General features: G+C 38.4%; 2 protein-coding genes across 2 annotated transcripts; one reads left to right on the top strand and one right to left on the bottom strand.

The window, feature by feature from the left end:
• Nucleotides 1-2,038: 2,038 nt before the first annotated feature.
• K441DRAFT_573095 (uncharacterized protein) lies at nt 2,039-2,227 on the top strand (the record flags this gene model as incomplete). The annotated part of the gene is made up of 1 exon (XM_067644044.1): nt 2,039-2,227. A coding segment is annotated over one exon (189 nt), but the record flags the coding sequence as incomplete, so codon positions are not given.
• Nucleotides 2,228-12,379: 10,152 nt separating this feature from the next.
• On the bottom strand, nt 12,380-15,472 carry K441DRAFT_664037 (uncharacterized protein). The gene is made up of 4 exons (XM_067649287.1): nt 15,353-15,472; nt 15,293-15,316; nt 12,587-12,834; nt 12,380-12,558 (listed from the first exon to the last, which is right to left on the bottom strand). Exons 1-3 carry the CDS (start codon nt 15,452-15,454, stop codon nt 12,799-12,801), a joined length of 162 nt encoding a protein of 53 aa, XP_067501324.1. The 5' UTR covers nt 15,455-15,472; the 3' UTR covers nt 12,380-12,558; nt 12,587-12,798.
• Between the last annotated feature and the right edge of the window lie 24 nt (nt 15,473-15,496).

Below are 15,496 nucleotides of genomic sequence, written 5' to 3'. Positions count from 1 at the left end.
TTAAGTATATACGGCTCGTCCGTAAGGAAGTATCTTTTTATTACTACGTTATAACAGCCCTTTATATATTATTCTTTAAACCTAGTTAGAATCCCTAGATCCTCTTCTCATTCTAGTTTAGTAAGCTACTTAGCTCTTAGTATACCTGCCTTAGGCCTATTAGTAATTCTTTATATAGGTGCTCTATCCCTTATATATCCTAGTGTACTAGATCTCTTATCTAGTTTCTAGTTTTACTATAAGGTAATTCTTACTCTAAATTCCTCTATAGTTTCTTTCTTTTCGCGTTTTATAAGTAGATTTTTAAAGTCTCCTTACTTCTTAATCTTATTAATAGTCCTTATTTATATCTTAAAGTCTTAGTTCTATAAAAATTTTAATCCTAAGCTTACTTCTATCTTAAGCTTTACTCCTACCTTAGTCTAACTAGGCTTAGGTATTCTTATCTCGTCTTAAGAGTCTTAAATCTTACTTATTTTATCTTAAGAGTCTTATACCTATAGGAAACTCTATCCTAAGCTTATTTATATATCTTTAAACTAAGATATTACCCTACTCTACCGGTTTCTATCTATTATAGGTCCTTAGGTATACCTTATCTTATCTTAAGAATCTTAGTCGTCTCTTATCTTATCTTAAAAGTCTTAAGCCTTTAGCTTTTTACCTTTATTAAGTAGTAAATTAGCACTAGTAGTTATTTGCTTACTTAATCCCTATAGAATACTCTTCCTTTTATTTTATAAAGCGATAGATACTATATCTAATAGTGTTATAATTCCCATTACAAAATCTTGCTCTATAGGGGTCTTAATCTCTACTTCTAATATAACTTCTTTAAGGTTTACACGTTCCTAATAAATTACCTTTATTACCTTATTGTCTGTAAATACTTCGCCTATATTAAACTTATCATCTTTAATATCCGATCTACGTAATAGTTTATTAATTCCCTTATACTTTAAGGATTTTAGCTCCTATAGCTAATAGCTTATACCATACTTAGCGTCTTTATAAATTTGGCATGCGTTATTATAACAACATCGGGAAAATATTCGCAGGATGAGATTCAAGTAACGTAGCTGACCAGGAAGCGAGCCACCCCACGTAGCGAGCCACACAAGAATATTCCTACCATTTTTAATTTCATAGCAAATTACACCAAAATCAAAAAGCCTCAGCATATTACACGATGCCAAATCAATCCTTACCCTCTCGCGAAGCCGAGACTACCATACAAAATATTATACAAGATCTTTCTTCTGGTGTTGAGCCGTCGATTCGCAAGGCCTCTAGCGCCCATGGAGCACCCAGATCTACCGTTGGACATCGTCTTGCTGGCCGTCTCTTACAACACGAAGCTTATCCAGGTTTATTGCATCCTTTACAAGAACAGCAAATTATTAAATGGATCCACGAATGTCAATCCTGGGGCCTTCCGTTAAAGGTTAATATGCTCTTAGAAATAGCTTATTCCCTTTTAGGAAATGGCCAAACTATAGGCAAGTATTAGGGGCAGAGATTTGTTCAACGCCACGGTCTCAGTACTATATTAAGTCGTCAGCTCGACTGTTAGAGAGCTTGGAATAATAATCCAGTAATTATACGTGATTAGTTCACGTTCTTCCGTGCCGTTCGTAAGCGATATTAAGTTAAGCATTTAAAATTTATTAGCAACTTTAACAAGAAGGGGGTAATGCTAGGCCTTATAGCGGTGGCCTGGGTAATCGTGTTAGGCAAGACGTATAGGGAAAGGTTAAAAAATTAAACAGTTATATAGCCAGGCTCTCGTAAGTTAGTATCTATTATTAAGACAATTTACGCCAACGGCTCTCTACTGCCCGCCTTCTTAATTTGGAAGGCGCAAACCTACCTAGAAGGATGGTATTAAATTACTAAGCAAAATAAGGGCCTTCGTGGATACATATACGCCACCTCCCCTAGTAGGTAGACAGATAGCTCTTTAGGCCTATATTATATCGAACATTATAATAAATATATAAGATACCTTATAGAAGATTCCAATGGTAAAATATAGTAATATCGCCTACTTTTAATGGATAATTATTCGAGCCACCTTACCTGGCAATTCATTAAGTATGCGCTTGCGCATAAGATCGTCCTAGTCGCTCTACTACCTCATTTAACTCACAAGCTCCAACCACTAGATATGGGTTGTTTTAGGCTACTCTCTTACTACTACAGGAAGCAAGTAGATAACTTCTGTTAATATAGCCACTTAGGCGTTAATAAGGAATATTTTTTAAAGCTCTACCCAAAGGCGCGCATATAGGCATTTACCCCCGATACAATCAGCAACGCCTAGAAAGCTATAGGCCTTCTACCTTATAATCCTACTGCTATTTTAAAGACTCTTACCTATACAAAGCCTTCTAAAAGCCAGAATAAAGAGGAATTAAATACACCTACTACTTTACGCACTTTAAAGACGCTAAGAACTATAAGGGAAATTAAATTTCTATATAATTAAATTAACAAATTAACGACCATACGACTTAACGGCCTACTTAAGACTCCGACTCGGCAATATCTTAAAAAGCTTTTTAAAGCTTTAATAGGCTTCGCAACCGACTCCCATATCTAAAGGGAAGAAAATAGGAAATATTAAAGCTTTTATATTAACAAGAAGTTAAGTAGGCAACTGCTTAGTAAGGGCAGAGTCCTTAGTCAAGAGGACGTCGATTAATTGAAATCTGAAGATCTATAGAAGCAGGAGGCCTCCGCACAAAAGTTAACTTAAAGGGAGTATAAGAAAGGAACGACTCTACCAGAGCTTAACGTTGCTATGTTAAGCAGAGCCGTTCTAAACCCTAATAAGTATAATTAAGATTAGGCTCACCTTTCTTATATATTTAGGTGTGATCCGCAACCTGCAAATAAGTAGATCAATGGGTCATTGATCTAGAAGGGGACGTCGTAGGAATGTGGTAGTCGCCCGTGCGATTAGTTGGCGCGCGGGTCTCTATTACCACCAAAACGTAAATAAATTATTTTAAGCAATATTACAATCGAAATAGTGGTATAAAAGCTTTAATTTGGCCTATTTGGAATATATATAAGCTCGTTGTTGATTTTATTATAAATTAATCAAATATCACCTGTATGTGGCTCGCTACGTGGGGTGGCTCGCTTCCTGGTCAGCTACGTTAGACTTTGGTTTTCGCGTTTCGCGTAATTGACATGCAATTTAACCAACTCGACACGCAATTGACCAACTTGACCTACTTGACATACAATTTAACCAACTCGACACGCAGTTGACCTACTTGACATGCAATTTAACTAACTTAATACGCAGTTAACCTACTTAACATATAATTTAACTAACTTAACACGCAGTTGACCTACTTAACATACAATTTAACTAACTCAATATACAGTTAACCTACTTAACAACTTTAAAAGCTAACTGCATATCCTTTGACACGCAGTTAACCTACTTAAAAATTAAATAATACGCAGTTAACCTACTTAACAACTTTAAAAGCTAACTGTATATTTCTTAACGTGCGATTAAGGTAAAGTTATATGCTATATATTTAACTATTATATATAATCTTATACAATCTTATACAATCTCATACAATCTTATAGTCTTATTACTTGGAGGCTCTGCACGAGGCTCTACACGAAGCTCTACGTACAGAGGCTCTGCACGAAGCTCTGCGCATAGAGGCTCTACACGAAGCTCTACACGAAGCTCTGCGTACAGAGGCTCTGCACGAAGCTCTGCGCATAGAGGCTCTGCACAAAGCTCTGCACGAAGCTTCGCATAAGGCTCTACACGAGGCTCTACACGAAGCTCTGCGTACAGAGGCTCTGCACGAAGCTCTGCGAAGCTCTGCGAGCTCTGCACGAAGCTCTGCACGAAGCTCTGCACGAAGCTCTGCACGAGGCTCTGCGCCGAAGCTCTGCGTACAGAGGCTCTGCACGAGGCTCTGCGCGAAGCTCTGCGTACAGAGGCTCTACACGAAGCTCTGCATCGGGTCCCCGCTATATTCCCGATAGCTCTACACGTGCCTCTACCCTATGTAAGCCACTTATTTTTTACCCTTCCTTCCTTCTTTATATCCTCCCTACCTAGGGAGGCACCAGAACGGCAGCCAGCAGAGGACGTTGCTAGAACTAGACGACCGTCGCCAGAACCAGATGACCGTTACCAGAACCAGACGACCACGCCAGCCAGACGACCGTCGCCAAGAACCAGACGACTGTCACCAGAACCAGACGACCGTCGCCAGCAGACGACCGTTACCAGAGCCAGACGACCGTGCCAGAGCCAGACGACCGTCGCCAGAACCAGACGAACCGTTACCAGAACCAGAACGACGTTGCCAGAGCCAGACGACCGTCGCCAGAACCAGAACGACCGTGCCAGAGCCAGACGATCGTCGCAGAACCAGACGACCGTCGCCAGCCAGACGACCGTTACAGAACCAGACGACCGTTGCCAGAGCCAGACGACCGTCGCCAGAACCAGACGACCGTGCCAGAGCCAGACGATCGTCGCCAGAACCAGACGACCGTTACCAGAACCAGACGACCGTCGCTAGAACCAGACGACCGTCGCCAGCTAGACGACCGTTACCAGAACTAGACGACCGTTGCCAGAGCTAGACGACCGTCGCCAGAACCAGACGACCGTCGCCAGAGCCAGACGACAACGACTAGCCAGCCAACACTATAAACGATTCGATCGATCGATCGAATTAAGGTAGCACAGACAGGTAGGCACAAACAGGTAGATGCTGACGGGTAGGTAGATGTAGACAGGTAGGCAGATGCAGACAGGTAAGCAGATAGATAGGCAGGCAGATGCAGATAGGTAAGTAGATATAGATAGGCAAGCAGATGCAGATAGGTAGGTAGATGCTGACGGGTAGGCAGATATAGATAGGTAGGCAGATGCAGACAGGTAGGTAGATGCAGACAAGTAGATGTAAACAGGTAGGTAGATGCAGACAGGTAAGCAGATGCAGATAGGTAGGTAAATGCTAACGGGTAGGTAAATATAGATAGGTAGGCAGATGTAGATAGGTAGGCAAATGCAGACAGGTAGATGTAGATAGGTAGGCGATGCAGACAGGTAGGCGATGCAGACAGGTAGGCGATGCAGATAGGTAGGCGATGCAGGCAGGTAGGTAAGTTAATAGGTAGATAGGTAGAAGCGAACCATCGCTGTAACGTAGGTAACGGGGTTATGACCGCTCCCTGGGTTATGACCGTTTTGAACATCAAAACTTTACCTAAGTTATATCTATCACGCCTAGGTAAGCCTTAGCACGACACACCGCCTTTTAAATGTATGTGTTACTTGAATTTTAGCAGAACAACAAAACTTTACTTAAAATAGCAGGCGGTACGCTAGCGCGGTCATAACCCAGGGAGCGGTCATAACCCCGTTACCTACGTTATTATATTAAATTATCTAAAATAATAATATTTATTTTGCTAGCCTTATAAATAGCTTTAAAATAGCTTTTATTTATTTAAAATATATTATTAGTATAAAAGAGGTAAATATAATTATGGTTGCCAAATGCGCAGATTGCTGGCAGGTTGCGCGCAGGCTGCGCGCAGGCTGCGTGTTAAAAAAACACGACATAGGCTAGTCGGTCGAGTTGCCAAATGCCCTCAACTGCGCGCCAATTGCGTCAACCACCAACCATTGAGGCCATTGAAAGGGTACTATATTTTGCCGATGAAAACATAAAACTTCTAATTAAATACTCTTTTATTCCTTATAGTACACTATTATTTATTTATACGTATATATCTTCTACTAGTCTGGTTCCCTTTATTGCATAGTAACTTTAACTATCTTTATAATCCTTTATAAAGTAACCTTATTTTCCGCAATTTATATAAGCTCTGTCTTTAAACTTTACTATAGAGTCCGCCTAAACGTCTTCTACTACTAAGATCCCTAGTTTAACCTCTACTCTTTAGTCCTATAATTACTAGATCCTTAACCTTTAAGTTTTTATAGTTTCTTACTCTATCTCTTATAGGCTTCTTTAGTACCACTTAGGTCTATTAGCTCTGTGTAATACTATAGTTTTTAACTTAGCTTTAGTCGCTGCGTATTCTACGCCTTATATAACTATAGAACTCTATCCTAGCCTCTTTTAGCCTATTCCCTTTAGTAGATCTAATTATTAATCTTAATTACTTAATCTATTAAATCCTATAGGGTTTCCGTATCTTCTATTAGAATAATTATATTTTAGACTTTAGCCTTAAGTCCTTATTTATACTATACCATAAGCGCCTTATTATTCTACTTAACTTATATAGCTAGTGTCTAGAACTACGTTATATACTTAATTACTAAGGTTTATTATATAATGTCTTAGAGTTTTCTTTTCGCCATAGTTACTATCTCTAGGTCTTTAAATATTTATATAAGTTGCTCCGTAAACCCTTCCTAGCTTAAGAATATAAATTATACCTCCTAATTGGTGGTTATCATTCCATTTACCTATATTTCCGTAAGGTAAGGCTTAAACCACTTAAGTGCCCTTCCTATTAGGAATAGTCCTACATATACAATTTAATCCATAGGTATTAATAGCTTTGCCCCTTCTTATATAACTTTAAAGTATATTTATATAAGAAATCCTTTAAGCTTTAACCTTTCTCCTAAGAATCTCTTAATTAATAGTAACTTAATCTTTACTGCTCCTATCCCATTAATCCTATTTTTTAGCGTTATATTATTTTCTATTAACTAGTTAACTATCTCTTATAGCTGTCTGACCGTTATAGGTTGCTATAAGTTAATATCAGCTATACTGGTGTTATTTCCTAACCTTAAAGTAGTTACCGCCGTTAATAGCATTATAGTGGCTGCTTTTAGTAGCATATTATTTAACTTTCTATATTTAATACCGTAACTAGGTAGTAATTATATAACGGAACCTTATAGCAAGTACTACGGTAGGCTTATTAATAGGCTAGGTATATAGGTAATATAAATTAAAGTTAACAACGTAATAATAACTAGTAGAGTAGTTACCTAATAGATTAACTCTAATTGTATTCTAAGAATTACTATAAAGAAGGAACTATCTAGGTAGGGATTAAGGGTCCTTAAATACACAACCGTACTCCTATAAAATCCTTCTTATACGTAATATACGTAATATACATATTATACGTACGTCCCCTTTATACACTATATATACTACGTATAACGTTATATAACCTTAGTTACTATTCCTCATTATATAGCTCTATTGGCTTTATTCTAGACCGTGCTTAAATTAACTAACTAGCTTTTTCTAACTCTTCTCTAAGTAGTTATAACATTGTACTTAAAGCGTTCGTAACAATATCTGCTATATTAGTGCTATAGGATTTTACTAAAATTTAGTTTAGCTTAATACCGTCGCCTTTACAACGAGCTTATACGAAATTAATTAAATAATTAAGGAAAANGGAANTAAGCTTAGNNGATAAGAAAGNNAGCTTATAGATAANGAACTAGTAAAANAAAAGCTGCCCTATTAANACTAGAAATTTAAGGACGTATTCTCTAAAGTAGCGTCTAATATACTTCTACCTTACTAACTATATAACTATAAGATTAAGATTAAGCAGGGTAAGGAAAATACCCTTAGCTTTAGCCCCTATTATAAGTAGTTTATTACTAAATTATAGGCTATAAAATAGTATCTTATTAATAACCTAAATAAGGGCTTTATTAAGCCTAGCTAAGCCCCTTTTACCTTATTTATTTTCTTTATTAAAAAGCTAAATAGAGGACTCCGCTTCTGCATTAACTATTATAAGCTAAATAATATAACCCGTAAGGACTGCTATCCACTTCCCCTACTTAATAAGACTTTAGCCTAAATAAGTAGAGCTAAGGTCTTTATAAAGCTTAATATCCGCTAAGCCTTTTACTAAATTAGGATAAACTCTAGGTCTAAAGATCTTACTATATTTTAGACCTATTATAGAACGTATAAATATAAGGTACTCCCTTTTAAACTAACTAATAGACTAGCTACGTATTAGTAGTATATAAATTATATACTCTTTAACTACCTAGATAACTTCTATACAGCCTATTTAGATAATATTATAATTTACTTTAAGAATAAGCTAGAATATAAAGAGTATGTCTATAAAGTCCTATAACGGCTCCGTAAGGCTAGCCTTTAGGTTAATATTAAGAAGTTAGAGTTTAGTGTTAAGCGTATAAAGTACCTAAGTTTTATTATTAGTATAAATAAAATTAAAACCGACCTAAAGAAGACGGCCGTAATTAATTAGTAGGCACCCCTATAGACCGTAAAGGGGGTATAATTATTTTTAGGTTTTTATAACTTCTACTAACGCTTTATTAAGAACTATANCANAATNNCCTNGCCTNTTAACCGTNTTACTANAAAAGACTAGCCCTTNTACTTTAACGCTATATATAGGTAGGCCTTTAATAAGCTTAAGAAACGGCTAGTATTGGCTCCCCTACTTACCCATTTTAACCTAAAATAGCCTTTAATACAAAAACCTAATACCTTAGATGGCGTAATAGCTAGTATTTTTTTCTAAAAATAACCGGATAGAGAATAATACCCTATTATATACTATTTAAAGACTATAATAGATACTAAGCTAAACTACTATATCTATAATAAAGAAATGCTAGCTATTATCTTTAGCTTTTAGCACTAGTATATATAGCTAGAGGGGACCCCTAAGCTAATTAAGGTAGTTTTAGATTATAAGGCCCTAGAATACTTTATAATAACTAAGGCCCTTACGGCCTAGTAGGCACGCTAGGCAGATACCCTATCTTAGTTTAACTTCTTAATTATATATAGACTAGGCGCTATAAACCGTACGGACACTCTTATAAGGCGTAAGTAAGACCTAAATAACTAGATAGCTATAAAGATCTTATTATAGACCTAGACGCTACTATAACTAAAATACCTTAACCCCTAAATATGGGTAGAACTAAGTATAGACTCCTTAGGCGCCAAGATATATCCTATTAACTCCTCTAAACTTAACCTTATTAATAAACTACTATAGGCTAACTAAATAACCACCTCTCTATAGGAGTACCGTAAAAAGGCAAAGAATGTTACTAGCCTATAGTCCCTTAAAAACAGACTACTTAAGTACTAGAAACGGCTAGTAGTAGCTAAGGAATAGAACTTATAGACCCGGCTTATTACTAAAGCTTATACCTAGGTCTTTACAGCCTACCCTAGAAAAAAGAAGACCTATAAGATTATTAGTAACCGCTACTATTAGCCCGGAATAGTTATAAATATTAACCGTTATATATAGAACTACGACAGCTACCGTAGATCTATAATCCTATAAGATAAAACTCTAGGACTATTAAAACTACTCCTAATACTAGAACGCCCCTAGTAATATATCTTTATAGACTTCTATAAGCTACCTATAGACCGTAACGGATATAATATAGTTATAATTCTAGTTAACCGCTTTAGCAAGCGCCTGTTCTTAATCCTATATTATAAGAATATTAATGCTAATAAAGCGGCCTAACTATATATCCACTACGTCTACTAAATCTATAAACTACTAGATACTATTATATCTAATTACGGGCCGCAATTTATATTAGCTTTTTGGAATAAGTTTACCTAAATCTTAGGTATTAAGCTAAAGCTTTCTACTATATACCACCCCTAGATAGATAGCTAGACAGAAATTATAAATTAATACTTAGATTAGAGAATTCAGCCCTTTATTAACTACTTTTAAGATAACTAGGCTAAACTACTACCCCTAATAAACTATACCCAAGTAACCCTACCCTATAACTCCATAGAATTTGCCCCTATTTAACTAGAAATAGGTTACTTACCATATATAAGCTTTAACTAAGAAAAACTAGAAGGACCCTAAACTATATATAAAAAAACTATTTTATAAGGAAGCACGGCAGTACATTAAGCGCTTAGAAGAAGCCTAGATAGTAGCCTATATAAATCTAGAAAAGGCCCAGAAATTAATATAATAATAGGCAAATAAGCATAGGCAAGAGCCTGACTTTACTATAAAAGATATAGTCTAGGTTATAATAAAGAACTAAAAGACAGAACGACCTAGCCATAAGCTAGACTATTAGATAGTAGGACTATATAAGGTTTTTAAGAAGATAGGCAATACGTATAAAGTAAAGCTCCTAAATTTAATTAAAGTTTACCCTATTTTCTCTCTGGACAAACTACGGAAAGCTATAAACAACCTATTACCTAAATAAATGAATAAACCTCCCCTACCGATCTAGGTTAATAGTGACAATAAATAGGAAATTAAAGAAATACTGGCCTATAAGCTTATAAGGGGAATGTTAAAATATTATATTAGTTAGAAAGGGTACGACCTAGACCCTACTTAGTACCCTATATAGAACTTTATAAGTAGTCCCTATAAGCTTTAGAAGTTTTATAGTTGTTACCCTAATAAACCTAGACCCCTAAAGTACCTCAACAAGTAAATAGAGTGCTAGAATAACAAAAACAATAAGCTACCTATTAATTATAAAGATAAGAATACCCTATAGATATAATACGGACGTATAAAGCCTAAGGGCAGGCTTTTTAAAGGGGGGGTAATATTACAGCGCTAGTAGAAACTAGTAGAAACTATATAAGCTTTGCAGTGTGTAGGAATTAAACAAGCAACTTAATTGTAAATCTATGGAAATTAAGTGGTATATATACATGAAGAAGGCGTAGGAAATAAGGGGTTATTAACAAGTCGGTGACTAAATTAGTGGTCGAGTTGGTAAGCGAGTTAAGGTGTATATGGTGATACGAGACAAGACAAGGTAGTGTTTTGGCAGGGTACCGTAGTCGGTTACAAACTAGTAGAAACTAGTAGATTATAGCTAATAGATATTAGTAGATTATAGCAGATAGTTATAAACAGTTTTATATAGTTCTAGATAGTTGCCGTTATATAACTAGAGGATTATATATAATATTAAGCGGCGCCGCCCTCCGTCTCCTTTCCTTTCTCTAGCTTTAGATTCTTATTTATAAACTACCAATTGTATAGGCTTGCGCATCCCCCTTACCGTACTTATACCTTAATTAACTAAGTCGCTAATAGTATAGGTATTACCTAGGGAAGTATATACTATATTACCCCTTATATCTCTCTTAAAGGTTTTTTATACCTATATTAGGGTATTAGTTTATATAGACCTAGATAGGGACCGCATTAGACGTTAAATAAAATTAATATATATATTAAACCCTTATAATCCCCCTATTACCTACTTCTTTACTACTAAGCTTTTAATATATAGACGTAGTAGTTATATAGATATAGTAGTCGTTTTAAGCTTTTTATTAGGGCTTACTCTTCTAACGAAAAATTCTCTATACTACTACTAGGTCGTAGTGCTAGCGCTACGCAGCTATATATATATCTCTACGTTTACTCTAATAGTCTATTAGCACAATCCTAATAGAATACTAATAGTTATCTACTAGGTTTCTAGGTTCTACCGCGTAGAGGTATAAAGGCCGATTTTTATAGAACCTAGGATATTTAAATATAATAGTAATATAAAGACATCCAATTAACTAGGTAATATTAACTTATATATATATATACATATATAGGGGGAAATTCTACCTAAAATCTAATATTATACTAATCCTCTATCACGTATTTCCTAATCGGGACAGCGCGCTATTAGTGTTAGACGCCAAATAAGGCCTAGTTTAGGGGTACTATAGGGGGAGTCCCTCCACCCCACATAAGTAGTTAGATTCTCCTCAATTTGATCCTCACACGAGTTCTAACAGTTGGCGCGCTAGCGACAAGCTCTAAAAACAGCGGCGAGTGAGCTTGAGGCCTTTTTTGATAGCCAGTTAGTGCTTCTTGGCAGCTCGCTCGCTGATGGCTCGCTGTTGGGCACACTGCTTCAAAGTCAGCCGGAACGGACTCCCCAAGAGCTTTTTTAAAGAGGTAGTATAGCCGATATCTTCGCGATAAAACCTGTAGCTCCGCGTAGCTAGGGTGGTGGCCATACTAAGGCTCAGAGTTTAGTTGTAAGGTAGACCAAGACTTATTCTCTAAAACCAAACCCTCAAGCAGAAGACCTTCGCATAATGAGCGTAGTCTAAGTATAATGGGTTTCCGAACAACCATAAAAAGAATGAAAAGAGCATCCGAGAATCACGCGCTTTCAGGTCGATGCTGCAGGGCACGATACTATTTATAATAGTCTCTAAGAAAAGCCAAATCAGTGCTCTTATTAATATTCGATATTAGAATAAGGCCGTATTACTATTGATATTAAATATTAGTTCAATATTAAAAAGATATTGAAAGATATTAAATATTGAATATAGTATAGTCTTAGTAGAGTGTTTTAATTAAATATAGGCCCCGTACGCCCCTAGGCTCAAGTAGAGCTTCAAAATAGCTGCTCTCTTGCGATTGCTCTCTCACCACTATCGTTACCTTCGTGACCCCTGGCATGGTGTAGTAGATGTTAGCTGCTCTAGATTCTGCCAAGGCCTCCGAAGCCTCTTGTACTACATTCGTCGCTATAAGCCTCCTCCCGCGGTAATATTGCTTAGTAGCCAGCTCTTCAAGCATTCCGCACGTTTGATATTAGCACTCCCTAGTAATATACGGTCCCATGAGATTGTTCGCCGTGTACCTAAAAAGATTTACTCGGCCTCTGCCAATATTGACGGTAGAGATAATATATTAATTGCCATTTGAGAGAGGATTGCGGGCAAGCTGCCACGTAGAGGCGGCTAACTAGCGCCTTCTACGAGGCGACTTTGTGGTGGTTACTGTTGGTTACACAAGGTGATATCACGTAGCTACGGTTCGTAGATAGTATGATGATTGTTTCTGTTTTTGATGTAGAAAGCAAAGGATCGTAAGGATCGCAGTGCCTAAGTAGGGGGCTGATGAGTCACCACAAGGGTGACTAATCAGAGACAATATAACCTCTGTCTATACATTCCGACACTGGCAGTTCTTTCTTTGTGCTTATGGCGCTGCAGAAAGGCAGTAAAGTGTTAGTTTAGCTGCAGGTAGAAGCAGCAAAAGTCTGTTTGGGTAGTAGTACGATACTAGCGGCGGTAGTGATAGTGGTCAGGCATAGAGCTTGTCTATCAGTCGGTCGGTTAATCGTAGGCGTATAGGCACGATCATTCGGTCGGTAGATCGCAGGCGTATCGGCACGATAGTTGTCATTTAGGTAGCAGTACGGTGCGAGCGTCGGGTGGTTCCATGGCAAGTCCGTTTGTTTAACCTACCCCTTTGTTATATCGTCCGCAGGGTGCTCAATTGCGGCTAAAGTTTCGGTAGTGGTTTCGGCCTTAATCTTGATTGTGGTAGCGGCGATCCGTAAAGATAGTATACACTCCTTGACTAGGGTGTTCCTTCTCCCATGCAACAATTAAAGACTGTAACTTGTTGATTAACTAAGACAAGTCTTCTCCAGGATTTAAGACGGCAATTTTACAGATAGGAACTCCCTGGCAAGCTATAAACAACTTATTATCTGTGTAGATCTCTACAATTATGGCCACCTCCTTGCTGTATCCAGGTCCTTGCCTAGGTCCTTGCTCCACACTAAGCACGGCCAGTTTAGGTAGTGTATGTATGTGTAGCTGCTGCGGTCGCTGCGGAGGTTCCTGCGGAGGTTGTTGCGGAGGTTGCTGCGGAGATTGCTGCGGCTGCTGTGGTTGCTGCGGAGGTTCTTGCGGTGGTTCTTGCGGAGGTTCTTGCGGAGGTTCTTGCGGAGGTTCTTGCGGAGATTGCTGCGGAGATTGCTGCGGAGGCTGTTGCTAGTGGGTTGGGACGTCGTTTATAGATCTAGCTTGTTGTGCCGGTTGTCTAGGTACGATAGGGGTTAGAGGAGACGTCTCGGCGCTTGAGTTGAACGGAGCTTGTGCGGACGGAGCTTGTCCAGACGGAGCTTGTATAGACGGAGCTTGTGCGGACGGAGCTTGTATAGACGGAGCTTGTGCGGATGGAGCTTGTATAGGCGGAGCTTGTGCGGACGGAGCTTGTATAGACGGAGCTTGTGTAGACGGAGCTTGTACGGACGGAGCTTGTGCGGACGGAGCTTGTATAGACGGAGCTTGTGTAGACGGAGCTTGTACGGACGGAGCTTGTGGCACGGGTTGAGATACGGCAGCTTGAGGAATTTGAGGTGTTTGATAGCCTGAGGTTGTCTGTGGTGTTGCTTGTGGCTGTCCGTTATTAGAATTCCCTCGAGAGTTAAACTTCTTTTGGTGCTCAATCTCTTATGGAGTCTATTTGTGTTCTTCTTTTGCGTTAAGAACTTACTTCTAAATATTGTCTCCAATATTACCCCCATCTATAGGGACAAATACTCCTTTCTCCCGAAGGAAGTCTTAAAAATCTTGAATAATATAAATATTACTAAGTGCCCAGGTATCGGCAGTCCATCCCACAAAATCCTCCCTGAAATATTCCCATAGCTGTAAATTGGCGTAGTATCTACTTTAGTAAAATAGAATACGGTGTAGGAGAAAGCCGTTAACTTGTTTCGGTACAAGTTGTTATATTAATGGTAAATTCGTCCCAATTTTTGTCGATGAGTTTTGCGTACGTAGCTACCCCTAGTAGTAAGGAGTCTTTTCAGTTGTTTAAAGTAGCCATGTTTTCGGAGGAAGGGAAGTGTTGTTGGTGTAGGGATTGTCGTTTAGTACGCGTTCGTGATTTGGCACGCGTTTGTGGTTTGGTATATGTTTATAAGTTGGTACGCGTTCGTGGTTTGGTACGCATTCGTGACGTGTATTTGCGATTATGGGGCTCAGGACTAGTTCTAGCCTTGAATCGCGAAGACTCGTAAAGCGTGTTGTTCTGCGTGATAGACGCAAGAATCCGTAATCTTAGAAAGGCTCAGGACCAGTTCTGGCCTTTAGATCCTTAGATTCGTGGAAGAGTTCTATTTAAGGTTTAGGACCAGTTCTAACCTTAAAAGACAGCTCCCCTTAGCACGAGTAGCACTGGTACAGTGGCTTGTCTCTTCTTGGTGGAATACCTAGCTGTTCTGTGGTATAACAGTGAAGTTAACCACTAATTAGTGTTGGTTACACAAGGTAATATCACGTAGCTACGGTTCGTAGATAGTATGATGATTATTTCTGTTTTTGATGTAGAAAGCAAAGGATCGTAAGGATCGCAGTGCCTAAGTAGGGGACTGATGAGTCACCACAAGGGTGACTAATCAGAGACAATATAACCTCTGTCCATACATTCCGACAGTTACATTTGGTGTAGAGTCGCTCAACGCGTCATAGTCGTTCAACGCGTCGTAGTCGCTCGACGCGTCGTCGCCGCCAGAGTGGGTAAACCGATCAGAATCGAGCTCAGAAATAGCAGAGGAGGATATATCATCGTCCTCAATTACGTTGGTAGATAAGGGAGGCATGGCGTTGATCGAACGTAGAGTATACCGGGGGGGAGGGCGTGG

The sequence above is a fragment of the Cenococcum geophilum genome (genome assembly GCF_001692895.1).
Source record: "Cenococcum geophilum 1.58 unplaced genomic scaffold K441scaffold_36, whole genome shotgun sequence".
Classification (NCBI taxonomy): Eukaryota; Fungi; Ascomycota; class Dothideomycetes; order Gloniales; family Gloniaceae; genus Cenococcum; species Cenococcum geophilum.
This window is presented reverse-complemented; position numbering and strand designations above follow the sequence as displayed.

Coding starts and splice junctions, on each gene's coding strand:
- K441DRAFT_664037 (XM_067649287.1), bottom strand. CDS start 15,454: ATGCCTCCCTTATCTACCAACGTAATTGAGGACGATGATATATCCTCC. Junction 15,317..15,352: donor CCCACTCTGGCGGCGACGAC/GCGTCGAGCGAC, acceptor AACGACTATGAC/GCGTTGAGCGACTCTACACC. Junction 12,835..15,292: donor TGAGCGACTCTACACCAAAT/GTAACTGTCGGA, acceptor GTGTAACCAACA/GTAACCACCACAAAGTCGCC.